The sequence below is a fragment of the Garra rufa genome, unplaced genomic scaffold, assembly GCF_049309525.1.
Source record: "Garra rufa unplaced genomic scaffold, GarRuf1.0 hap1_unplaced_005, whole genome shotgun sequence".
Classification (NCBI taxonomy): domain Eukaryota; kingdom Metazoa; phylum Chordata; class Actinopteri; order Cypriniformes; family Cyprinidae; genus Garra; species Garra rufa.
Window position 1 is genome coordinate 827,737 of NW_027394280.1, and position 26,738 is coordinate 854,474.

The following is a 26,738-nucleotide window of genomic DNA, read 5'->3' on the forward strand; positions in this document are numbered from 1 at the left end:
GTGCTTGACGCGGCCACGTCCGCTATTTCCGTGCCTAATGCGGCGGCGTCCGCTGAGGCTCCGCGGGCGGCAAGGCCTGCTTGCATGACTCCGCTGCACGGACCTGGCCCGCCATCTCTCCCCCTGATTCACCTTCCCCTGTTCCTCCTCCCTCTAGATTTTTTGGAAGCCGTTCCCTTGAGGGGAGGTACTGTCATGATTGGGGCTGTGGGGTTTCCCTCAGCCACCTGAGGTCGCTGTTCCTGCACTGCACTTCTGATAGCATTCACCTGTCCTTGTCGTTAACACTGATTCACTCACATCTGTTCACTATTATCCGGTCTTTAAATACTCTCACCTTTCTCTCCTGCTTCATGTCTGCATTGTCTCGTCTCCTGTGTATTCTCAGATCTTGGCTTTTGATTTAGTTTTTGATTTTGTTATTTTGTCTTTCAGTTTGTGCCGTGTTGGCCTTTTTGTTTGTTTAGTGGTTATTCTCATTAAAACATTTTCCAACCTGCATTTGGACCCAGACCTCCTTGTTTGAACCGTGACAGACAGGAATTCCCTTCATACAAAGGCAACGCGCAAGTAACCTCCAGGTTCTAACTGAACTGGTGCATTTTGATATAAAGTTTAATAACCTCTTTGAGAGACTCAATACGAGGGTTAATTAAGTGATTGATGGTTGTTCAGGTCTAAGCAATTGCACATATTGCTATAAACTTGGGACTTCATATTTTCATTCCTTTAAACTCATTCTTTGCTCACTTTCTCTTTCTGCAACCTGTGTGAATGTGTGTTTATGTTAGATTAGTTTTTATGTGTTAGGTTTATCCAATAAAATCATATTTTTATTAGAAAAGATAAGTATCTTGTCTTTTGTGCTTACAAGTTAATGTCTTAAACTGCTGATTTTGCTACTGTGCTAATATATAGTGTTTCACTATATTCTGGATAGTAATATCTATTGCAGAGTTTCTGTTACACGACTTGTTTAATGAATCGCGGGTCGACTCTGGAACAGCCGTAAAACAGCGATTCTGTTCAAATTCCCTATTGAATCATATTCGATTCCCTTTGAGCTAAATTATATGTATTAATCCCTTTTACAGTGACCTGCATGCTGTCAGTGCATCCCACATGCATCCAGTTTGCATTGGATGGATCTAGAGTGGTGTTGCGTCCGATTGCAGCATATACGCCTAAAGTCTCATCAGGGAAATTTAATGCTCTACCATTTGAGCTGCCCGCTCTGTCAAACCTCTCTATTGATTCTGAGGAGGACAGAAAGCTGCATGCGTTATGCCCTGTGCGGGCTCTCAGTGCATATGTGGAGCAGACACGGGTCAGACATGCAGATCAGCTGTTTGTGTGTTTTGCCAACCTGGTTCGGGGGAGACCGCTGTGTAAGCAACGCCTTTCACATTGGATTGTGGAGGCGATTTCTATTGCATACAGAAGCAGGGGTTTGCCCCTACCTACGGTGGTGTGCGCACACTCGACAAGGGGCATGGTTACGTCATGGGCGTTATTCAGAGGAGTGTCTGTAGAGGACGTCTGTGTGGCAGCTAATTGGGCGTCACTGCGTGCAAAATGTTTACTGACTGTGTTTTGGAAAGTAAGAAATGCACCAGTAAAACTTTAATGCCACATTTCTAACTTTGTGTTAGAACTGTGCAAATTAAATCCACAAGAAGAAAAGAAGGGTGGGCTACCCCATGTTCCAATGCAACCAGCCAATCACAGCATGGAAAGGGAGAAGTGGCAAATTCTAATCTCATCGGAAAGGTTTAAGGGTTCCTTTTCAAAAGACACTCTTTGTTCTGAGTCTGCTACCTGCGAAGGAAGGGACACTAACAGAGCAACAAAGTACTGAGTCTGCTCAGCAAGGGTGAGGCGCTAACAGATACATTCTCGTACTGAGGGCACTGTAGGATGCTGATCTCCTGGAGCACCAAAGCGTCACAAGATCTGGAACACGCAGATGTGGCCCAGGTCTAGGTGCTGAAGGCCCTTAGCTTGGAACAAAGGTACCTGAAGTGAAGTTTTGCTCTCTGGAGCTTAACATTGTTGCAAATGTCTGTTTGTCTTCTGCCTCTCTAGGCTAGAGATCTTGGACCAGAACTTGGTCTCTCTTGGATGAAGACTCAGGACATGCTGCATCTGTTGTTGTCTCGCTGGACGAAGACTCTGTTCGTGGAAAATATCTCTTTCCTCACAGGCTGGAGGCTCAGATTATGGTCGTATCTGTTGCTGGAGACTTGAAGCGTGGTATGTTGGTACCTGTCTCTGGTACCTGTGGCATGGTGTAGTCCACCATTCTTTCCTCTTGTGGAAGTAATTTGAATAGTCCAAACACAAAGTTAGAAAAGTGTCAATAATGTTTTACAGGTGCATTTCTCACTTTCCAAAACAAACAGAAAACATTTGGTCATGTAATTAACAGCTGAGTTTGTGTAAGATGTTGCACTACACATCGCTGTCAGTGAGAATACTTATTTCTGTGAATAAGTATATAGTGTGTGTGTTGTGGTTTGCACTAGTTTGAGTGGATCTCCATGATCTCTTTTGGGATCAGGGAGCAGGTGAGAAAGAGGGAAACTGGGATTTGTAGTGTAGTAAGGCAGACGGTTGACTGGAAATGGGTGACAGCGGCTGGTGAGACAGGTGACTGTGACACACACATTAAAGAAAATAGTCTGGCCCCTCTGGCATTAGCCAGAATGTCATGCCTATATCCACTTGGAACTGAAAAGCCACCCCTCCTTTGAAATTCACTCCCCCCGCATCTCCCCATATAGGCCTATGTATATCTCTCAATGTGCAATATTACGACTCGTCGGTTGTTGTATATACTTTTATGATGATACTGTACAGTCTGTAGTCTCTAGTCTCATATTTTTTTTCTAACACCAGTCAGGAGTAATGTTCCTCATTTCATTGTATGCAGAAAAATAAAGGCAATAAAGGCTTTTAACTTAATTTCATTTAAAAACTTTATTTAGATATTTAAAACAAAGCCTAAAACATTATGGCTTTCAACTATTAAAGATAAAATATTTTTTTCTTATGCAAATACAATCAGTTGACCATAAATGGTGTTAATAAAATATAAAAGTGAAGATAATGTATGAATAAAAAGATAACATTTAATAATGACTGAAAGCAAAATGATCATTAACTACTGAAAGAAAAAGTGAAAACTAATGAGATTGATCTCTCTCCTACTAATTTATAAGTAGGGATGGGTATACGTTTACATGCTAGAGCACTATGTGTAAATCCACCAGAGATATTGACAAAAAAAGCAACTGATTGTTTTTGCATGTCCGTGCTTATGCAGATGATTGAACAAAATGCTTCCCACATGCAGTGCAATGATACGGTTATTTTCCAGTGTGGATCCTCTCATGTATTTTCCGATATGATGACTGGTTAAATTTCTTGTTGCAGTGTGCACACATAAGGTTTCTCTCCAGTGTGGATCTTCTCATGTGTTTTCAAATGTTCTGACCGACGAAATCTCTTGTTGCAGTGTGAACACTCATAAGGTTTCTCTCCAGTGTGGATCATCTCATGTCTTTTCAAATGTACTGACCGACTAAATCTCTTGTTGCAGTGTGAACACTCATAAGGTTTCTCTCCAGTGTGGATCATCTCATGCATTTTCAAATTTACTGACTGACTAAATCTCTTGTTGCAGTGTGAACACTCATAAGGTTTCTCTCCAGTGTGGATCATCTCATGTGTTTTCAAATTTACTGACCGACTAAATCTCTTGTTGCAGTGTGAACACTCATAAGGTTTCTCTCCAGTGTGGATCATCTCATGTCTTTTCAAATGTACTGACCGACTAAATCTCTTGTTGCAGTGTGAACACTCATAAGGGTTCTCTCCAGTGTGGATCATCTCATGCATTTTCAAATTTACTAACTGACTAAATCTCTTGTTGCAGTGTGAACACTCATAAGGTTTCTCTCCGGTGTGGATCATCTCATGTGTTTTCAAATTTACTGACCGACTAAATCTCTTGTTGCAGTGTGAACACTCATAAGGTTTCTCTCCAGTGTGGATCATCTCATGTGTCTTTAAATGTACTGACCGACTAAATCTCTTGTTGCAGTGTGAACACTCATAAGGTTTCTCCCCAGTGTGGATCCTCTCGTGTATTTTCAGATATGATGACTGACTAAAACTCTTTTTGCAGTGTGAACATGTATACGATTTCTCTCTAGTGTGGATCATCTCATGTATTTTCAGGTCTCCTGATTTACTGAATATCTTGTTACACTGTGAACACTCATAAGTGTGGATCCTCTTATGCAGTTTTAAATAAGTTACTGAAGTAGAAATCTTTTCACACTTGGAACACATGGATTCTCTCACACCAGTATTTATATTCTCATATACTTGCAAACTTTGTAGACACCAAAAACTCTTTCCACACAAATGACATGAATGTGGCTTCACCTTTGTATGAACTTTCAAGTGATTCCTCAGACCTGAAACCGCTAAATACACTTTACCACATTGATCACATGTGTGCTGCTTCTCTCTAGTGTGGATGTTCATGTGCTCCTTAAAGCTTGGTGAGCATGAAAAACTCTTCCCACATTGATCACAAGTAAATGTTTTTTCTCCAGTATGAATTCTCATGTGACGCTCAAGATCTGTTTTTCTTGTGAAACTCTTTCCACAATGAGTGCAGGTGGAACATTTCTCTGCTCTTCTTTTATTTAAATATTTCTGTTTGGCTTGAGAGCAACTCAAAGGTTTTTCTCCATTTTTGGAATATTTTTTCTCCTCAACTTGACTTGATTCTTCATTTTCCTCTTTTTCTTGAATCAAATCTGAAATAAAAAGTAAAAAGGGTTCATTTTCAGTAACTTGTTATAAGCTTAAAAACATGAACAAACTAGCATTTGAGAGCAGTGCCAATAAGTCCTACAGATGGTGTCGCCATAAGCAGATTTGGTAGAGCTGGTGTGTGGGATATCAATAACAAAGATAATTTAAAGGGGTCATATGATGCGGTTTCCTTTGGAGTGTTACAAGCTGTTTGTGCATTAGATAAGATTTGTGAAGCTGCAAAGCTTAAATTCTCAAAACCAAAGAGATATTTATTATGAAAGTTAAGACTCAGCCACACCTCCCTAAATTGGCTCGTTCAAACCCCCCCACTTGTCCACAACACGGCGTGAGTAGATTAGCGTAACACATCCCATAAAAATATGAATATGAAAAGAAATAAGGCGCAACTTCACTGGATGTAGTAGTGTTGCAGCGCCATGTTGTGGAGACGCAGTGCATTTCATTCCAAAAGCAAACATTCTTTGTTTGGCCTTTCAAATGAGGACACAACTATAAAACAGTGTTTTAAGTTATATTTGGGTCAATACGTGATGCCCCCTTTTTCTGTCCGGGTTAATTTTATTTTGCAGAAAAAACTAAAAAATACATAATTTCTCATCTACTTGTTATACCTTCTTCACCTACTAAACCACTCTAACTTCTCCAAATTTTTAAGTTTTTCATCATTTTCTGCTATCCGAAGAGTCAAAACATCATATTGAGTGACTGTCCATTTTGTTAGGACAACTGGTTTAAAAACACTTAAAATCAACTTAAATATATTCCTTTTCCTAGTTGGCATAATTTCAAACATGTTTTACATCATTGACAAAACTGTAAAGCATTTGCACATATGTTTCTATCATAATATACAAATGAATGTTGTTCGAATTATGTTGATTCTATCCATATCAACCGGGGCGACCTTCAACAAACGACAATTTTACATCTCAAGGATGGGATATTGCATCAGCCAGACACAAGTGAAGATCCCCTGGAAACAACTGTAAGGTAACTCAGTCTCTCTCATATAGTAAGAAAAATAAGTTTTTAACTGCTGTAATGTCATAGTCACTTTTGGTCATCATGTGGGGCGACCACCCCAAAACTGTGAATTGTAATTTTTTTCCCACAAATCTATATTTTGATGATAAATTTGATAGTGGCATGTCACTAGAGGAAGGTAGTTTGGTTTCTGAGGCTAACTGTTAGCCTGTTATACTTGAGTGAACTTGAAAACATCATATGGGGTGACCGAGTATTATGTGGGGCGACCACTGCTGAATGTTTTAAATGATAGATATAGGTCCTGTATTTGTAGTTTTCATATTATATACATCAATTATATACGTAGAGTTAATTGTTTAAGCGTAATTATTTGTATATTTTATCTTTTTTTCTAAATTCAGCCATTTTACATTCATTTTATAGGGATTAACATTTATTTTTAGTTGTAGTACAATCCTACAGGAACATTTTAAAATATATACAGAATGACATTCCATTTATGTGACTATACATGCATTATTCATTTTAAACAAGTTTTAACCTGTTTTACCTATTTCCTAGATGGCACGATTAACAAGCAAAGAGAAGACTGCTCGTCATAGACAGAAAGTCCACTCCGACCCTGCAACAAGAGCAGAGTATCTTGCAAGGAAAAGAGAGAGGTAAAGAAAAAAAGCTTCTATAGCAGTGTGCTAGAGTCACTAGAGCTACAGAAAGTTGGAGACCAGGGTAGATCAAATAAACGGTTTAGACTGTATGCTACAATGAGCTATTAAACATTGGTCACCTAAATTGTTCTCATCAAGCTGGACAACTTTCTAAATTAAACTTATTAGCTACGACCAACAGGAAGCCAGATATTTTGATTTTAATGTGGATTTTGCGAAAAATTAGGCTGTAAACAAATTCATACTCATCATAAGAGCAACATGCTGTTCACATCAAACTTTATCAACATGAAGAGAAGATTCTGAAGATGCTAAATTGCGAGCATATTTTGGATATCTTTGTGGTTATTTTTTAAAGTGACAGAGAACTAGTCATTCTGAGCAAATGCTGTTAATCTCATAAGTATACAAGGCTTTATGAATTAAAGAAAATTTAAAAAAAAAAGAAATCAGAAATCTGCTCTCACTCTGCCTGCTTGTAAGTATGTGTGTTGAGTGTTAGAGTGAGTGTAGGGGGAAGGGTGAAAGGGAGAGAGGGAGAGAGACCATGGAATAATGCTGTTTTGCAGACCATCTTTGAGGAAGAAATACACATTGATGTGGTGTAATCTACATAAATATGAAAATTATACCATTATAAGATGAGTTATATTCATATCGCCTCATTACAATACTCAACTTGTTTTTTAAAGATATTCTGAAAGAATGAAGTGTTTATTTGGCACTTTATTGTCTATTGCTGTATACCCACATGAACTTTGTTCATATTCATGTTAATTCACAGTATATAAACTGTTAAAAGATACAAATTTACATTATAATAATGTATGAATACTTTTTTTAGCTTAATATTAATTAACATTAATAAATGCTATTTAATTATTGTTCACGTTAACTAATATAGTTAATGTTAAGAAATTAAACTGGATGGCAAAATTGTATTGTGTGTATGTGTCTGTGTGTTGAATTTAAAGTGCAACCCTTTCAATTCTGTAAACTTCAAATCCAAACTGGTAGAGTGTTACTGTGAATGCATGTGCCAACTGGGCACCATTTTCCTGATGCTATCGGGATGGCAACTGCGCAGATGGCAAGGGCCCGTTCGTTGATACTTGCAGCTTTAATTAGGGCCCGAGCACCGATGGTGTGAGGACCCTTTTGGAATTGCTCAGTTTAAATGTTAGTGTCCTTCTGATTTGTTATATTTAAATGTTGAAATGTTATTTGAATAAAAAAAGTTAAATTTTCTTTCGTCTTGAACTCTTGTGTGTACATTTTAACTGAAATTTTTATACCTGTGGTTTTCTTATCATTTGGGGCGACTTATGATAAGAAAGCAATAATTACACTAAATTCATAACCAAATATCCATCAGTTTAGGCTCAAATATTAATCAGTGGTATGCTATTGCTGAATGTGTAATATCTTTATAAATGCTAATTCAGCTTTTTTTGCTTTTAAAGTAAAAATCAGTATTTTAACTGGATTACGAGGTAGACTCTGATATTATAGAATAAACTTGTGAAATAATGTTTTTCAAAAAATGAAAGTGGACTAAAGTTTGTCTTTCTTCAAAAGTTGATCTTACTGATATGTGATCAACTAGTCTAAATGAAACATAAAAATGTGAATTTTGAGATATATTACGGTCGCCCCAGATGACTTTAAGGCTATGTTTTATTAGTACTGACTTTTCAAACACGAGTTTGCACCTATGCTACAAACGCCTAGTTTATAATGGGTTTTATCATTTCTGTCTCGATGCGCCAAGAAATGGTATCACAACATGGTTAGGGGTGTAACATTTCCAACACACGCTTGAGGTATCCGGCCAATTCCAAAGCATGGATAGCTGACCAATCAGAGAACACCTCGGTTTCCATCAACAGTGAGTTTTGTGAAATTCAAAGCATTTCCGAAAGGTAGGGCAGAGAGTAGCAACAATAATGTACAGTATGTGGAAAATAACATGTTTTTAAACCTCAAACTGCATAAACACATCATCATTTGATGCTAAAAAGTGAATAACAAGTCAACCTTAAGATTACTATTGTTTTGAATGTGTAAGCGCAGTTTCTAAACAATATTACATGTTTATTTCTTGGTAAGACACATTTTACAGCAAAACATTAAATTTGAGTCGGGAGGCATGCAACATTTTAATTTCGTTGAAAAGTTCTTGAATTTCTCTCCAAAAATGTAGAAACCCTGAAACTAATGATGTAACAGCATTGGACATGACTTTAGCTAACACTACTGTTTCTGCATCAGCCGTGTTTGATCTGTTCATAAAAGAATTCAGTAACACTTTCTTTGAAGCCCATATTTATAATGCATTATAATGGTGCGTTCACACCAGACGCGACTTGCGCGGAAAAAACGCGCTATTCGCGCGTAGTTGAACGCTTGAACATTTGAGTTTACTCGCGTCATTCGCGCGTGACATTTTCTTCACAACAGACGCGAATTTGCGTCAGGGGAGGGGCTTCTGCCACTCGTCAGCGGGAAAGTAGTTGTAAAATAGGTGAATGAGCTCAATTTGCCAGCTTTAGCTTGCTTGTAGTCTCAATATATGTATAGGTTAAATTGAGTAAAGAGCGTTTTTTAAAACTAACCAGATTGTCCGACCTCTTCACTCACTTTATTCCTAGCAAGATCCCTTTTATTCCTGTTTCTACTAAAGTCCAAAGATGTATCGTACAGCTCCGAGGAACCACAGACAGCAACGGTGATTTTGTCCGCCATTGTTGTTTCGGATTTCTGCCTCCGTCACTACTAGAGCAAGCTCCTGATTGGTCACCGCGGCGCGGAATTCCGCCGAAGTTCAGATTTTTGAACTCGCGGCAATCGCTTGAAACGCTCAATGCGCGCTGCGCCATTCGCGCGTTTCGCGCCACAGGATGGCTATTCGCGTCTTTGCATTGACTTAACATGTAAATCACTCGCGCTTGCCGCTTCATTCGCGTCCGGTGTGAACGCACCTTAAGGGTATTCTTAAGACACTATAATGAATTCATAGTGCATTATAAAAAAAAAAACTTATACTATGTTGTATCATCTCACGAGTTTATAAAACAGTTTTAATGTGTTATAATTTTTATTTATTTGCGGTTACAGCTTATAAGCGTGTGATTATCTCCTCATAGTTAAAACACAAGTCTCATATATTACCATGTTACGCATGTCACTTTACTGAAAGCATACAAAGAGCACTTATAAGTAATAATAATAACAATAATATTATCTATCAAAGAGCCAAAAGTTAATGTATCGGATGAATGTGTAACATGACACGTTTGTATTATTAGTTAGATTATTTTGATGGTACCCTTTAGACAGCTTTTGATAAGTAACTATTCAACTGCATGTCAGCTAGCAATAATTATTATTAGTAGTATGCTAAATATATTCTAATACTGTATTTTTATGGTTGCACAAAAGACAAACTGATATGTAACTTTGCAAGTATGTGAACCTTGTACCTAGCCTAACCTTAACCTAAGTCGAATAATACTAGACTAATAATACTACTAATAAAGGAGTGTTAGTGTAGTTGGAAAGTTGCTTCTAGTCAGTAGACCAGGGGGCCCATCATAATAAAATGTAATATAATGTAAAAAAAAAAAAAAAAAAAAAATTATATTATATACAAGATATAGTCCATTAAAAATTGCGTAGATTTAATATGCCACCCATTGTGTCTAATAAATAATCATATTCTTAAAAGTTAGAACCCCTAATACTCAAGTACTTTAGTATATTGTAATTGTTATGATTATTCATGAGAACATTTTATAAGATTTTTTATTTTTATTTTTTATGATGGATTCATTACAATGCCTTAGAAATACTTTATAATGTATAAGAGCTTCATAGCAAATGTTACCAAAAATTCTGTGCAGAATTTAAATGTTTCTTACTAGATCTGGAAGTGCTTTTGCTGCCCCATCTATACTTTAACAGACTGATCTGCTTTAAAGATTGTTTCTATTACAATTAACTAAATCTAAAGCAGCTTGAAACTCAGTATTAATATAACTTTGAAATAATGTACCACAAACAGTCATTAAAGATGAATGAAGATTAAACACCAACCTCCTTGTTCCTCTTGTTTTATTCTCAAAAGTTCTGGTTCCTCTTGTTTTATTCTCAAAAGTTCTGGTTCCTCTTGTTTTATTCTCAAAGGTTCTGGTTCCTCCAGTTTTATTCTCAAAAGTTCTGGTTCCTCTTGTTTTATTCTCAAAGGTTCTGGTTCCTCCAACTTTATTCTCAAAAGTTCTGGTTCCTCTTGTTTTATTCTCAAAGGTTCTGGTTCCTCCAGTTTTTTTCTCAAAAGTTCTGGTTCCTCTTGTTTTATTCTCCAGGTTTCTAGTTCACTCATGTTCTCCTCACTCTCCACTTTAATAAACATCTTCACAGCATCAGATCTCAGATCAGCAGATACTTCTCCAGATATTCCTGCTCGCTTCCAAACCTAGTCACAGCTGTGAGGATGAGAATATTACAGATATTTACTGACCGAATTCAAAAACTGTATTTTTTCTGTTTACAGAAACTTCATTTCTCACAGGCTGAACTAAAACCGAATCACAACAAAACAACAGAGAGCAGTGAAACTAATCTTCTTCTTCTTAGGTTTAATGGTGTTTGTCAAACAGAAGTGTGTGTGTTAGTGCCACCCGCTGGACTGGAGTGAGAAGCGCCGAAAGAAGGGAAAATATTACGCTTTGTGTGTCTACAAGGTGCGCTATTTTTTTCTATTTTTCTTTAAAAAAGCCGATCTGCTCAAATAAATGAAAATGACTTCAAATTAAGACTCACATCATGGTATTTGATCAGCATCAACAGTCTTTGTCAGTGAATATTAAAGGAGAAAAAAAAGAAAAAAATATGCTTTCCTACAATATACAAAAAAGTATTTAACCCACAATGCCCCAACCTCAATCTAGTTAAACTGAGTCCCTACAGAATGTACAAGTACAAAAACAATTGTTTCTAACTTTAGATTGAACAGAAAAATGTGTCTACCCTTGATTTCCTTTTGCCATCCTCTCTGCCATTCCTTTATTAAACTTGATTATGACCTTTTCTGCATCTTTAATTGGCAAAAACCATATCGAAGTATTCAGCTGTTACTCATCTTCCCTTTTAACAGTGAACAGTTCAGTTAATAAATACAAGATACAATACCTGCTCTCTAGAAGTGCATTCTTGTTATATTAGAGTTATGATTTTAGTGAAGTTAAAAGTTTTGAAACCAAAATACCTGCAACATCCAGTTAGACCTGTAGTAAACTCAGAAGAGAAGATCGGGAGACAAAATGTTACTGTGTGATGCTGCAGTCATCCAGACTGACTAAACACTCAATCGCTGGAGTTTTAGACAGATTTCAGGATCGTCATTAGAAGATAAAATATGCAAAGGATGTAAGCAGTTACAGGAATTTGCCCAGATTTTCAGCGACTCTAATCCAATCAGCAGAACTATAGACTCATTATCACAGAGATCAGGGAAAGTCTCACCTTCAGCCTCTGCATTTATATTTAACTCAGATATTGATCAGAAACAAAGACACCAATTAAAGAAATGAGGCAGAAACATCAACAGCCAATAAAGACAAAAGATGACACTTACCATGATTTCACATTCATGTTCACACACTCCTAAAGCTAAATATATTTATTTTAAAATTCTTTAACCTAAGGTACTAGAACAGTTTGTGTTTGGTATTTTCTAAGTACTTCTGGAAAATTTCAGTCAGGTTTTAAGTCCATTCATAGCACTGAGTCTGCTTTACTAACCCTTCACTCCTGACTCTAATGATTTTACACAACTTGTAACTTGGAAATCATGAAAATCCAAATAATGTAGAATATCAAGATTTAATAAACATGTGCAAATACATGTGCAATTCATATTTTTCATAAATAGTAATGAAGTACTACTCACAGTTGACTAAGTTTGGGTATAAATAAAGGCGTATACATTTGCCTTTATGTGTAAAGAATCTTGAAGAATTAAGTTTATATAATCACTATTTGTACTTTCAAAAAATAAATATTTACTTTTTAACACAGGTACATTAAGCAATTTGGTAAGGCACTCAAAATCCTCTTTTCCAAATTTATGATTGGATATTTACTATTTATTATCATTTCATTATCATTGTCATATTTCACAACTCTACGGAGCGGTAAACGAGGAGATGAGGAAATTCAGGAGTGAACTTAAAACTTAAAAGACATTCACTTGAAGGACGTAAGACATCAGAGGAGAAAACCACAAACAGATCACTCTTAAATACTCAACTAAACGAAAGGAAAGACAAGACACTCCTGAAATCAATGGAAACAGGAACAGGAAAACCAAATATGGGCATTAGAGAACATCAGGAAAAACAAGGACAAGGAGCTCATGGAAACAAAAACAAACACAAGGACAGTCCATAGGTGTGACAATCATTACTGTTAAAGACAAAATTATATTGGTTGAAATTAAATTATTGCCTAGGAAATTCAGCAAAAGGGTAAATGTTCATTTGTAAATGAATCTCTTTTGCTTCAGGTGTGTGTGAATACAAATCTGTGGTGCTCTCGATGTTTCTGCCTCTTTAACTGTTGTGCTTGTTAATGCTAATGAACACTTGAGTTGTGTGTGAATGTCTTTCCCTGATCTCTGTGATCATGAGTGCTATAGTTAGAGTACAGTATAGAACTGATCACATCCCTTGAATACTGTGTTTAAGCTTGTGATCTGAGAGCTTTGTCTTCATCTGTAAGAACGGCCTCCTGAAACCTGAATAAAACTCCAGTGATTGAGTGTTTTAGTCAGTCTGGATGACCGCAGCGACACACAGGACCAGCTCAAACAAGTCTCCTGATCCTTTTCCTGCAGGTGTATTAAAGCTATTTTGTTCTTTAAACATTTAACTTCACTAAAATCATAAAACTAATACAACATGGCATTTTTTTCTGATAGATGTACTTCTAGTTAAAGTTTCTAATAAACAGTTTATTGTGTCTTGTATTTATTACCCAAACGTTTCACTGTTAATAAAAGAAGATATGGAGGGAACTGAATGTGTTGGCATATTTTTGGCCAATTAACGAAAATGAAAAGGTAATAATCAATGCACCATATTCCTTTACACTACAAAAAATGTATTTAAAACAAAATTGCTTACATAAAAGAACATTACCACTGAAACCTTTGTAACAGTTACACAGCAGCATTAACTAGTTTTATGTGAACTAATTGGTATATCAACATAAAACAAAGTGTTATAAATGTACATTAAAAAAGGAGAATATTATTAATACATTCACGATGTTAATAACTTTAGAAAAGCATCATCACATGAGTACGAAATTCTATTCTATAATCAACATTTCTAAGATGTGTTTGTGATTTTAGAGAGCAGTGCACCAATGGGACTTTTATTTTGCTCTGGTGACGTGACGTCATAAAGCTGCGCGCGCTCCTCGTCTGTTGTGATTCACGTGAAGAAAGGTTTGTGCTTTTAAAGTTTTTAAACCAATGGATATTGTTGCATCAATTAAAGCGTTTTTACTATGTTAAATAAATCATAACTATTAAATATATCGTTGTAATGCTTTATTTAGTGTAAGCCTACTTAAGGCCGTGTTCACACTTGGCGTCCTTTTCCAAACTGCCAGCGTCTGGTTTACATTCTAATCCTATGGAGTAAACCGTCTTTTCAAAAAAGCCCTGAGCGCTTTTTTAAACGCCACCGCCGGCGTCTTTTTCTGCAGCTCAGAGCGTCTTTTTAAGTTAAAAAAAGTTGAACTTTTTTGACAGCTGACCAATGACAAGCGAGTAGCGGGACCTATCGTTTCCATAACAACAAAAACAACAAGAAAAAAAAACTGGAGAAGTTGCGGTAAATAAACTTATCGTACTAGTTTCGAAGCACAAGGAAGTTGTATGATATGAGTAAACAACTCTATCATAATATACATCACAAAGAGGCTCTTTCTCGACATTCCTTCACCACACAGCACTACGCTACTGTTGCAGCTGTTGTTATAGCAACTAAAGACGCACTCGGCTGCTTTTTGTAACAGAACGCTGCCAGCTTTTTTTTTTACTAAAAAAACGCCCTAGTCAACTTTTTCTTGTGAAAAAAGACGCCAAGTTTGAACACGGCCTAAGACGTTAGTAACAGAGAATGTGCATCTCATTTCTCTCTCTATATCATGAATCAATCAAGTGATGATAAGAAGTGAGAGGCTGCATCCGAAATCGCATACTTAATGAGTAGGTACTTAATTTCAATTAGTAGGTACTTAACAAGCTCTAAGGGTACCTACTCTACAGCCAAATCTCGTTGAGTATGAATGCGATCCGCCATGATGGCGTTATCATGTGATCTACGACGTTAAAACAAGAGCAACAGTTTAAAAGATATGAGCGACAGGTTTAATTCATCTATTTGTATATATTATCTGTTTATATATATTATGATGTTGATCAAATTTCTCATTTAGTGGTCTTCCAGAAGAGATACATTTATGATTGTAGTACGTTTTTAGGCTATAACCCAGTTTAATCCTTAAAGATGTTATTTTTTTATTACGAAAACCTAAAATCGTAACCACTTGAATATGTTTTTAATTTATTTATGTGCAAAATTGTTTACCACACGCAAAACTGGCTTGAAATCTCCTTTGTTTTCCTCTTTTTATTGTGGGATTTCTCTTGTTTCATCGAGGATTATAAATAACAAAAAACAACACATGCAATCTTAATGCATTATGATTAAATGAATATTACGATAATTTAAAGATATTTCATCTTTTTTTTACGTGTAGAGAATCACATGTACGCAAACCCTTTACAGTTTTTTCTGTCATTATGAGTTTTTACTGATAAAACAGCCTACTATCTTTTCCTGCGGTTGTATGTACTTATAAGTTCTGCAGTGATAATAAAATAAAATAAAGGCGACGGGTGCACAAAACATCCAATGGCATCACGACAACCCTACCTAGTACGTTGCCCTCCTTGTTTGCAATCTTTGTAATATCTGCTCAAAGGAGACGTCAATCAGCTGCTGGAAGATCACGTCTTTGGAGAAGACTTTTGATTTTACACTCGAAAAAATTAAGTATTACTTAGAAATTAAAGATGACCTCGGAATGCATTGCTAGACAACACCAACTCTTATGAACAATAATACTGATAAATGCTAACCACTAATTAATTATTTAGTAAAATGAACATGCACTTTTTTAATACGCCATATGCATGACATATTCATGACTATGCAGTCAATTTGAATACATCTCAATTCTCAGTCAAGTAATGAATTAATGCTATATTTTATTAACTGACAACAAGAAACACGAATAAATTTGTAAAAGAATAAATAAAAGTAACCTTGATGTTAAATAAATACAAGTCAAAGACACATAAAACAAAGCTTTATTCAAAGTAATTGTTCTGACAATCATGTGTTCACAGCCTGTAAATAAAAACTGCCATCAACAGCTGTGCCAATTCTGCAGCTTTATTCTGATGAAGCAGCTGACCAGCGTGTCCACCTTCACCTGTCTCTGCTGTCCATCACGTCCTGTCCCTGTAACATCCAGAAAAGCTTCAAGTCACCTCTGTGATTCATGCACTGTAAAAAACAACCTATAGAATCTACTCAATAAAATGGGGTAAACTGATGTAACAATTTGCACTCAGTTTGTTTGGGTAGATTCTATCCTATATATCTGAGTAAAGAATACCTGAATTTAAGAATCTACTCAATAAAATGGGGTAAACTGATGTAACAATTTACACAGTTTGTTTGTGTAGATTCTATCCTATATATCTGAGTAAAGAATACCTGAATTTAAGAATCTACTCAATAAAATGGGGTAAACTCAGGAAACAATTTACACAGTTTGTTTGGGTAGATTCTATCCTATATATCTGAGTAAAGAATACCTGAATTTAAGAATCTACTCAATAAAATGGGGTAAACTCAGGAAACAATTTACACAGTTTGTTTGGGTAGATTCTATCCTATATATCTGAGTAAAGAATACCTGAATTTATCAGCTAAGAAAAACAAAAAAAAGTAGGTAAAGTCTACACAGCAAAAAGCGCAGTATTAAATGAACTCTCCCGGGAGTTTATTTGAGTCCATACTCAGAGTGTTAAAATCAACACTGAAGCAGTGTCAAAGCTAATCAGGTAATTAAGTGATTCATTGAGTGGTGATTGAAAATGATTGAAGACACCACAATTTTTATGTCACCATTATAGTGGTCTGTGTTAGCATTAGTTGGGCTCTTGACCTGTAGCTTTTTAGCATTAAGTTTTGTTTAGCTGTTTAGTTAAACTAGCCAGACAAGCTAAAGAGCAAAACTCATGCAGTGGTGATAATTCTGCTTTAAAATAAGCTTAATTTGAGCCACTGAAAACGTTTAGAGTGTAGTCTTTTAGTTCTATATCCTTTATTTATTATAACTGCTTTGGGATTACACAGCAGCTAAAAATAATAAAGCCTTTTTTATTTTATTTTTTTGATTGGCCTTTTTACAAGCTCCTCTGATCAAAAACTTCTAAGAGTTGCCCTTTTAGGCACACACAGACATCAGGAATCAGCATATGAATCTCAACAATGGTGACAAACAGCATATTCAGAAACAGATCAACTCTAAACATCAGGGAAATCATCAGCTCATAATTTATTCATGCCGCAATGCATGATGGGAGACACGGATGAGTTTTGATTGGCTACAACATACATTTTTGATGGTCACCATGGTTGTGATTCTCATGCTGATTGGTGATGTCTGTGTGTCTATATCTAAAAAAATGTGTATACCTTTTTGTTAAAATAAGCTTCTATAACACCTGTCTAATTAATTAATCCAGTGTAATTAATACATAAAATATAACTCAGTTATTCAGGTCACTACATTATGACTTTGTCAAAGCATGTTCAACACCATATAATCTAACTTCTTCTGGATTGTCTGACCGTTATAACTCAATTATAACACCCAAACAAAACATAATGTTAAGAAGTTATTGGTAAAGAGCTAAATTAATGCTAACACTGACCACTATAATGGTGACTTACAAAATTAGATTTTCTCCTTTTGGTGATTCTGCTTTTTAACATCACACAGGTCTTTAATAATGGTCAATCACCACTCAATGAATAACTTAATTACCTCAATAACTCTAACACTGCTTCAGTGTTCATTTTAATACTCTTGAGTATGGACTCAAACTATTGGGAGAGTTCATTTAATACTGGGCTTTTTGCTGTGTAGACTTTACCTACTTTTTTTGTTTGTCTTAGCTAATCAATTCAGGTATTCTTTACTCAGATATATAGGATAGAATCTACCCAAACAAACTGAGTGCAAATTGTTACATCAGTTTACCCCATTTTATTGAGTAGATTCTATAGGTTGTTTTTTACAGTGTGTGACAACACAAATGTGCCTCTATTTATACTAATAAAAAAGATCAGTTATGTTCAGTTACTATGTACATGCATTTATTTACATTCCATTCATATAAAGTAAACAGTGTTGACAACAGTGAATTCTACTGTAACAGCACACAACACTCAGATGTCTATTACGTGCTCTTCTGCAGTTGTTTTCGAACATTTTCTATCACATATTAAATAGACATTTAACAATCATCTTTAAGATGTATGTGGTTTATGTACATTCACTTTGGAGATATACGTGTGTTTACTGGATCTCCCCTGTTTGCTATACATATAAAACATGTTTTTACAGAACAGTCACAAATATACTATACTGTTACACCTGAAACGATTTAACAGTTTGTTCTACGCGATTGTGACACAAGGAACAGCGTAAGGTTACTCACTTTTGAAAACACCCTCGTTGCTGTTCTCCATCACGTTCGATGATGACGTAGCTATTGATCTCCCGTGGGCTTCTGGGATAGAAAAGTAGAAAAGATCGGCGCTTCGAAATCTGGGCGGGACGCAGTGGGCATCCGGGGATCTCTTGCTTATTCTTTTGTGGTTACTCTTCTCACGTACCCATTTCGCCTACTATATAGTAGGTAAGTAGGCATATTGGAACGATACTTAGGTATACGTACGCCTGAATCTCGCGAGAAATAGTGCTTCATCCTGGTAAATCTCGCCTATTCTTTTGTGGTGTTTGAGATTTCATGCATACTTTTTCTTCGCCTACTGCTTTTTGCCTACTAAATAGTATGGAAGTATGCGATTTCGGATGCAGCCAGAGACTCAGAATCCGGATCATTTGAATCAAATCATTTGTGAAATGATTCAGTGATTCGATTCAGTGGCACGCGGACTACAAACGACAACAACAAACACAAACGAGTGAATGACAACCGAGAATGGTAACAATAATATGGAATTAGCCTAAAAAAATTATATATTTTTCTGTAACATTAAACCCAATATCTGCTTCTAATATTAAAACCATTGATTTCTAGCACTTAGGCTAATTATGCAAAAGTATCTAAGAAAATTATTTATGTTAAAGTCATTTGCAACAACCTTGAAATGTAAGTAATGACATTTAGCTACTGCATGCTGACTAAAGCTACATCTAAATTAATCTGGATACAAAATTACATCCATCAATTTAATGTGATAAATACCACAGATACCACATGCTTATTTATGTTAGAGCTAATGAAATTGTAATGAGAATATTGCTTGTAAATAAATTACTTGAACAACAAATTAATTTTTTATTTTTTATTACATATAACTTTTTACTTTTTTTCTTCAAATGGATGATTGATTTAGCTGTCTAAAGGACAAGCGCATATCAAGTCTTAATGTCAAGCTCTTCTTCTATCTTTTAGTGACTTTGAAAGAGTTATACATATGTTTAGGTATTAACCAGGCTTCTCTCATACATTTGCAGTTGGTACAGAATGCTGCTGCTCTTATGTTGACAGGAACACATAAATGAGAACATATTACACCAATTCTGGCACCTCTCCATTGGCTTCCTGTTCATTATTTCATGCTTGAAAGAGACTGGGCAAAAATGGCCTGCATGGCAAGAAAGTTCCAAGACAAAAAACGCTGCTGAGCAAAAAGAACATAAAGGCTTGTCTCATTTTTGCCAGAACTCATCTTGATGAAAAAAATAAATAATAATAAAATAAAATCAGGAAGCCAACACTTTTCCACACTACTGTATGTGTTTTTGTTTTAAATTAAGTATGCTTGTACAGCTCTTTAGTAAACACTTGTTGTTTTTAAAAGTGATTTAAATTAGATGAATAAACTTTGACATTGGCTTAACAGGTCAGTGTAACAGCCCGTTTTTTGATTGGCTAACATAATTGCCCCCTTAATAAAACCTCAGAAAGAATTGTGTGATGAATTTTTCTTTTTTTTTTTTCCTCGTCTCTCTCTAAATTTGTTGCATTTTATTCCCTAGGAGACAAAAATGGTACAGAAACATTGAGATCAGTCTGTGTATAGATTATAGATATATGTAAATCCTAAACTCTGTCATTAAATTTCCTAATTTTTTTTTTTATTATTAATTGTATAACGGCCAGCCTAATCTCTGTAGGGTACCGGCTGAGAAGGATCAGGTTTGGACACCCTGGTATAGGATCTAGCATACATGCTTTACAAATCTACATGTTTTGATGTTAATTGTTTTGTGCCACTAAACTGGGGTTAACTTTTATTCCTTTTTTTCCACCTTAGACCTAACAGCGCTGAAAGAGGAGAGAGAAGTACTGAATGAAACTGAAGAGAAAGATCAGTTTTTTTGTTCCTTACAGTCTGAAAAGACTTCTAAACAAAAAAGAGCTCAAACTACAGGAACTAGGAGTTATTTTTCTTGCGTTCAGTGTGGAAACAATTTCACTCAAAAAGGAAGCCTTAAAACACATATGATTATTCACACTGGAAAGAAGCTGTACACTTGCCAACAGTGTGGAAAGAGTTTCATTCTAAAAGGACACCTTAACAGACACATGATGATTCACACTGGAGAGAAGCCTTACACATACAAACAGTGTGGAAAGAGTTTCAATCAAAGAGGAAACCTTGAAGTCCACCAGAAATTTCACACCATGGAGAACCCTTTTACCTGCCAACAGTGTGGAAAGAGTTTCACTCTAAAAGGAAGCCTTAACATTCACATGAGGGTCCACACTGGAGTGAAGCCTTACACCTGCTCTCAATGTGGAAAGAGTTTCGCTCAAAGTGGACATCTTAAAGTCCACCAGAAAATTCACACCATGGAGAGCCCTTTTACCTGCCAGTGGTGTGGAAAGAGTTTCAATGAAAAAGGAAGCCTTAACAGACACATGAGAGTTCATACTGGAGAGAAGCCTCACTCATGCAAACTGTGTGGAAAGAGTTTCAATAAAAAAGGAACCCTTAACCTTCACATGAGAGTTCATACTGGAGAGAAGCCTTACTCATGCAAACTGTGTGGAAAGAGTTTTAATCAAAAAGGAACCCTTAACAAGCACATGAGAGTTCATACTGGAGAGAAGCCTTACACATGCTCTCAGTGTGGAAACTGTTTTAGTCTAAAAGGAAGCCTTGACAGGCACATGAAGATTCATAATAGAGAGAAACCCAACAGATCCCCTTAGTGTAGAAAGAGTTTCAAACAAAATGTATAGAATGGAACGTTCTAATTCAAATTTTGAAGCATTATGTTTTGTCCATAGTACACTTTAAGCTCAGTCCAACACAATATAGCTAGTTGACACGGTAATGCATAATAGAGCAAGGAATAATATGGATGTGTTTGCTATGTCTACAATGTAAGAACTTCACATTTGTATCATGAATTGAAAGATCTCACAGAAGGTGCAGTTTTTTGGTTGAAGCACAATAAGGAAAGGAAAGGAGGTGACGTGAGGCCAAGTATGGTGACTCATACTAGGAATTTGTGCTCTGCATTTAACCCATCCAAGTGCACACACACACACACACCGTGAACACACACCCGGAGCAGTGGGCAGCCATTGCTGCAGCGCCCGAGGAGCAGTTGGGGGATCGGTGCTTTGCTCAAGGGACTCACCTCAGTCGTGGTATTGAGGGTGGAGAGAGCGCTTGTGATTCACTCCCCCCACCTACAATCCCTGCTGGACCTGATACTCGAGCCTGCAAACTTTGGGTTACAAGTCCGACTCTCTAACCATTAGGCCACCGCTGCCCCAAAAGCATAGCGCGAGCCAGCCAGGAGAGTTTAAAGGGATAGTTCACCCAAAAATGAAAATGTGATGTTTATCTGCTTACCCCCAATGCATCCAAGATGTAGGTTGCTTTGTTTCCTCAGAAAAACACAAACGAAGATTTTAAATGAAAACCGGTGCAGTCTGCCAGCCTTATCATGGACGTGAATGGGCACCAAACCTTTAAAAGTAAACAAAAACATGCACAGACAAATCCAAATTACACCCTGCGACTCATGATGATACATTGATCTCTTAAGACACGAAACGAACAGATTTTGTGAGAAACTGAACAGTATTTATATAATTTTTTACCTTTGATACACAGCCACGTCCATCTGTAATGTGCACGAGTTTGGCATCAGTCACGTCACATGAGCACGCGCTCTAGCGTAGAATACGCAAACGTCGTAGGGGGAAATCAGTGAAAAGTCCCGGATGAGTTTGTGCAAACTAATGTAATCTTTTAGCTTTAAATCGGTTTAAACAATCAGGATACGCGCAAGTAATAACCATTTTGAATAGCCGCTATATCCACAATCTCTGTGCTCTGTGTAAACAATGAGTGTCGTATACATGCAACAGATCGCTTACGGCGTTTGCGTATTCTACGCCAGAAGCGCGTGCACATGTGACGTGACTGATGCCAAACTCGTGCTCAGGACAGATGGACGTGGCTGTGTATCAAAGGTAAAAAATGATACAAATACTGTTCAGTTTCTCACAAAAACCGATCGTTTCGTGACTTAAGACATCAATGTATCATCATGAGTCGCAGGGTGTAATTTGGATTTGTCTGTGCATGTTTTTGTTTACTTTTAAAGGTCTGGTGCCCATCCACTTCCACGATAAGGCTGGCAGACTGCACCGGTTTTCGTTAAAAATATTCGTTTGTGTTTTTCTGAGGAAACAAAGTAACCTACATCTTGGATGCATTGGGGGTAAGCAGATAAACATCAAATTTTAATTTTTGGGTGAACTATCCCTTTAAAGGACATTGTTAGCATTTTTAACATCACCGTTTCGGGCTACAACTACAACCCTTGTTCCCTGAGAAAGGGAAGGAGACACGAGGACATACAGAGGAAGGCTCCTCCCTCTGTCATCTCCACCTTGGACTCTGTTAATCATTTTCCTCCTGGATGTCCGTTCTCCTCCTGTTGTTCCATCAGTGCAAGGATGCACCTTCCAGAAGGGGGATGATATGCCAGGGATATGGACCTGTTTTTGTTTCTGTGTGCCCTTTTTTGGTTGCGTTCCTTTCCTTTAGTCCAGTTAGTCATTCTGTGCACCCGTGTTCCCCAGTTACCCCATATATTAAAATCAAAGTCTGTGCATTCTGTCTCTGTTGGGTCTCTATTTTCCAATACGTCTGTCTTTCCTATTTCCTTGTGTGGATTACCCTGTGTCTTTGGACTATAATAAACTGTTCCTTTGATCTATGTCTCCGTCGTTCCTCCCAGCACAGTATCTTAAAATCAGTGTGTTCTAGTATTGGAGCAATTTTATTAATAGTAATGAGTTCAATTTGTGGTGTCCGAGACAAATTAGTACTGCTCATGAAGAACACACTGCCAGATTGAAATACACAGAATGATGTCACAATGACAGAGTCATTAGCATAAAAAAGAATGTTTGAAATCTTTGATCTTCAATTGAAGCTTCTGAATGACTCTTGTGCAGATTTAAGCCTCAGATTTCTCTCCTAAACACTCACTCTAGTAAAAGTTTTCTTCCCACTTACGAGGAAGCACTAGGGACCAGAAATAAATTCTAGGGCCGCCAAATTCTTTGGCTGGTTGGTGGATGCAGGAGGCCCCTTTAGCGTCCTAAATGCTGGGTGTGGTGTAGTGTGTTGTGTTTGGTGTAGGGTGTGACACAGTCCTTGACAAAATAGGAGCGGAGCTGTATTCTCTCCAATCAAATGAACAGTAATGGTTTATAGCAGGGGTCCCCAAACTAAGGCCCGCGGGCCGAATGTGGCCCACCCCCACATTTGGACCGGCCCTCTGAACAATGCCAGAGACATATTTTGAAGATGAAAAATTAAAATTAGAAGTTGTAAATATATGTTTTACTTTTATCATATCGGTGTTTGATTATAAAGGTTGGCTTTCAAACTACAATTTCCCTCAGTCATTATCATATAGCCTAATTATTTGTTAAATTCACCTACAGATTGGTACATTTAACAAACTGTGTCATCGCAATTGAACAGGTGATGCGCGAGGCAGCTAGAAAATTCAGAGCGATGACAAAATGACTCAATAGCATTTAAGGTGAAACTAGCACTGCTTGTGGGACAGGTGCGAAAGCAAGACTTCACTCATCTCCCAGTTACCCAAAGTTTTTCAGCTGAGAAACCAGTGGCCCCATTTCCAGTTGAAAAGTCTGTGGAAGCGCTGAAAATGATGAAGGCAGACTTTGACATGTGATTCAAAAAACAGTGGATTCTTGAATTGATTTTGCTAGACAAGCCTCTCAAGGCTGTAGTTCTCTCGGTTGGTTGTTCATCTTTTTCTTCCACACTTTTTTCTTCCACTCAACTTTCTGTGAACATGCTTGGATACAGCACTCTGTAAACAGCCAGCTTCTTTGGCAATGAATGTTTGTGGCTTGCCCTCCTTGTGAAGGGTGTCAATGATTGTCTTCTGGACAACTGTCAGATCAGCAGTCTTCCCCATGATTGTGTAGTAGAGTGCGGATCGGGCCGCATTTTTCTGTCTGAGCCCGGCCCGCGTCCGACAGAGCAGTACTCGAACCCGACCCGAGCCCGACAAGCATTAAGATATTTATGTCCGAGCCTGATCCCAGCCCGACACAGTTAAAATCTCTTTTTTTTTCTCATACTAATGACACATGCACTTTTTTTTGTGTGGAATGCCCGCTTTTATTAAGCAACTGTAGGAAAAGCGTTCGGCAATGTCAACAACAGATGAGAGCATCAGTGCACACGGGCCAAAAAGCGCCGTTATAACACAGGCGCACTATCGCGCTGATGTGACCGAGCCCAACCCGAACCCGAGCATCCTTTCTAAATATCTGTCCGAACCCAGCCCGACCCGGCCCGTCAGGTTCCGTCGGGCTCAGCTCGGGTATCCATCCTCTTTTGTGTAGCCTAATGAACCAAACTGAGAGACCATTTTGAAGGCTCAGGAAACCTTTGTGGGTGTTTTGAGTTTATTAGGTGATTGACATGTCACCATATTCTAATTTGTTGAGATTTGTTGTGAATTGGTGGATTTTTGGTTAAATGTGAGCCAAATCATCACAATTAAAAGAACCAAAGACTTAAACTACTTCAGTCTGTGTGCATTAAATTTATTTAATACACAAGTTTCACAATTTGAGTTGAATTACTGAAATAAATGAACTTTTTCATGACATTCTTATTTATTGAGATTCAGCTGTTTATCTTTTGAAAATAAATTATCAGTTGTCAGTGTGGTGCCTAACAAAATAAACTATTCTAGCATTAAAAGGTAGAATAAATAAATAATTAAAAGTAAAATCATAATAAAATACTACTACTACTAGTAGTCAGTCTGGCCCATCTGTCTTTCTTAAATAAACAGACTGGCCCCCCATTAAAGAAAAGAAAAAATATTTGGCCCTCTCAGAAAAAAGTTTGGGGACCCTGCTCTGGCGTGATGTGTGGACAGCAGTATGCACATATTAAGATGTCCTGCAGAGTCTTGAAGAAGATGGCCTGCTGGATATCTCCAGAGGACAGGGATCATCACTCCCTTCACACTGAGGGAAATATGAGCCCCCAGCAAGTGTAGGAGGTGGGACTTCTACATAACAACATTCACAAGCCTGATAATGTAGAGGTAGGAATGATTTTCATTTCTCTCATTTATGATGATACAGATAGTGTGCAAATGTAATTCGATTTTTGTAATGATTAAATGCTTAATCCCTAGGATGTGGATGTTGACATAGACTGGGAGAGTGCCATCTTCCATGAGGAATCATTTACACAATGTGGAGTTGATTTTACTCATGTCATTGTTTCTGTCCTTAGAGTGGTGATATTTAGTATAACAGCACTGTGATGGTTCACATTCTATATCACTTTGCTTGTCTGTTCATCGCTAATAGTTTAATTTTTTCAAACAGTACTCTTTTTACAGAGTACACATACTCTTACATCATTAATTTCAAATGAATTATTATAGGTCATGGGTCGGAGGGAGAAGCAGATTTATTAGATAAGACAAGGATCAAAAGACAGGAGTCTTACGCATTATAAAAGAACGGCCTTGCTTGATTGATTTACTTTTTTTGTGACATCTAGTGACAACACCTGGTGACGTTTTGTGCTGCTAATTAGCATTTTGCAGAAGAGCAGACAAACGTCTTGCTAAAGTGGTGAGTAAATATTTCATAATCAAACATAATATCGCTTGAAAATACCATTTTACACATATAATGAATTGACAATCTGTCTGCTAATCTTCAACATTTTTTACTGTAAACTATACTTATAAGGATCTAAAGTAGTCAGCATTTAAAGTGGATCAAAACCTTTCATCAAAGATGTCCTAAAACCAAAACAATACTCATTCTTGTCTTACGACGACTTTGATGAACTTTTTTGATTCCCTTTTAATGTAGAGTACTATATTGCAATGATATGATATCTTGTGGCACAAGATCTTGTGATTTCCAAGTGGTTCAATTTGGGCCTTGAAAAATAAAAAGAGGAAGCAACCAGATAATAACAAAGTGCAACTTTACACTGTAATTATATAAGTACGTGACAGATTTCACTGCCTGTAAATTTGGGCCTATGTTGACCAGTCATTGACATGTCTACTCATTTGGCCCTTAGAAGAATAAAGTTCCTTATTAATAAAGTGCAGAATATCTCGTTAACTATGTGCCATACACCAATCGGTTCTCTGCAATCACACTTCCCTATACAACCTCCACTTTAGGCTACAACATAAATCCCCCTTTGAAATGCTGGATATAACAATTGACAAATAACGATCAAACTAACTTATGCAACA

General features: G+C 37.0%; 1 protein-coding gene and 1 pseudogene across 1 annotated transcript; one reads left to right on the forward strand and one right to left on the reverse strand.

Moving 5' to 3' along the window:
- Positions 1-3,072: 3,072 nt before the first annotated feature.
- On the reverse strand, positions 3,073-11,080 carry LOC141312757 (uncharacterized; annotated as a pseudogene).
- A 9,199-nt stretch (positions 11,081-20,279) lies between these two features.
- LOC141312767 (uncharacterized) lies at positions 20,280-23,122 on the forward strand. Its single transcript, XM_073832633.1, has one exon. It carries the CDS (start codon positions 20,419-20,421, stop codon positions 21,130-21,132), a length of 714 nt encoding a protein of 237 aa, XP_073688734.1. The 5' UTR covers positions 20,280-20,418; the 3' UTR covers positions 21,133-23,122.
- Positions 23,123-26,738: the final 3,616 nt, after the last annotated feature.

What these genes read in the sequence shown, in the direction of transcription:
- LOC141312767 (XM_073832633.1), top strand. Translation starts at nt 20,419, where the DNA reads ATGATTATTCACACTGGAAAGAAGCTGTACACTTGCCAACAGTGTGGA.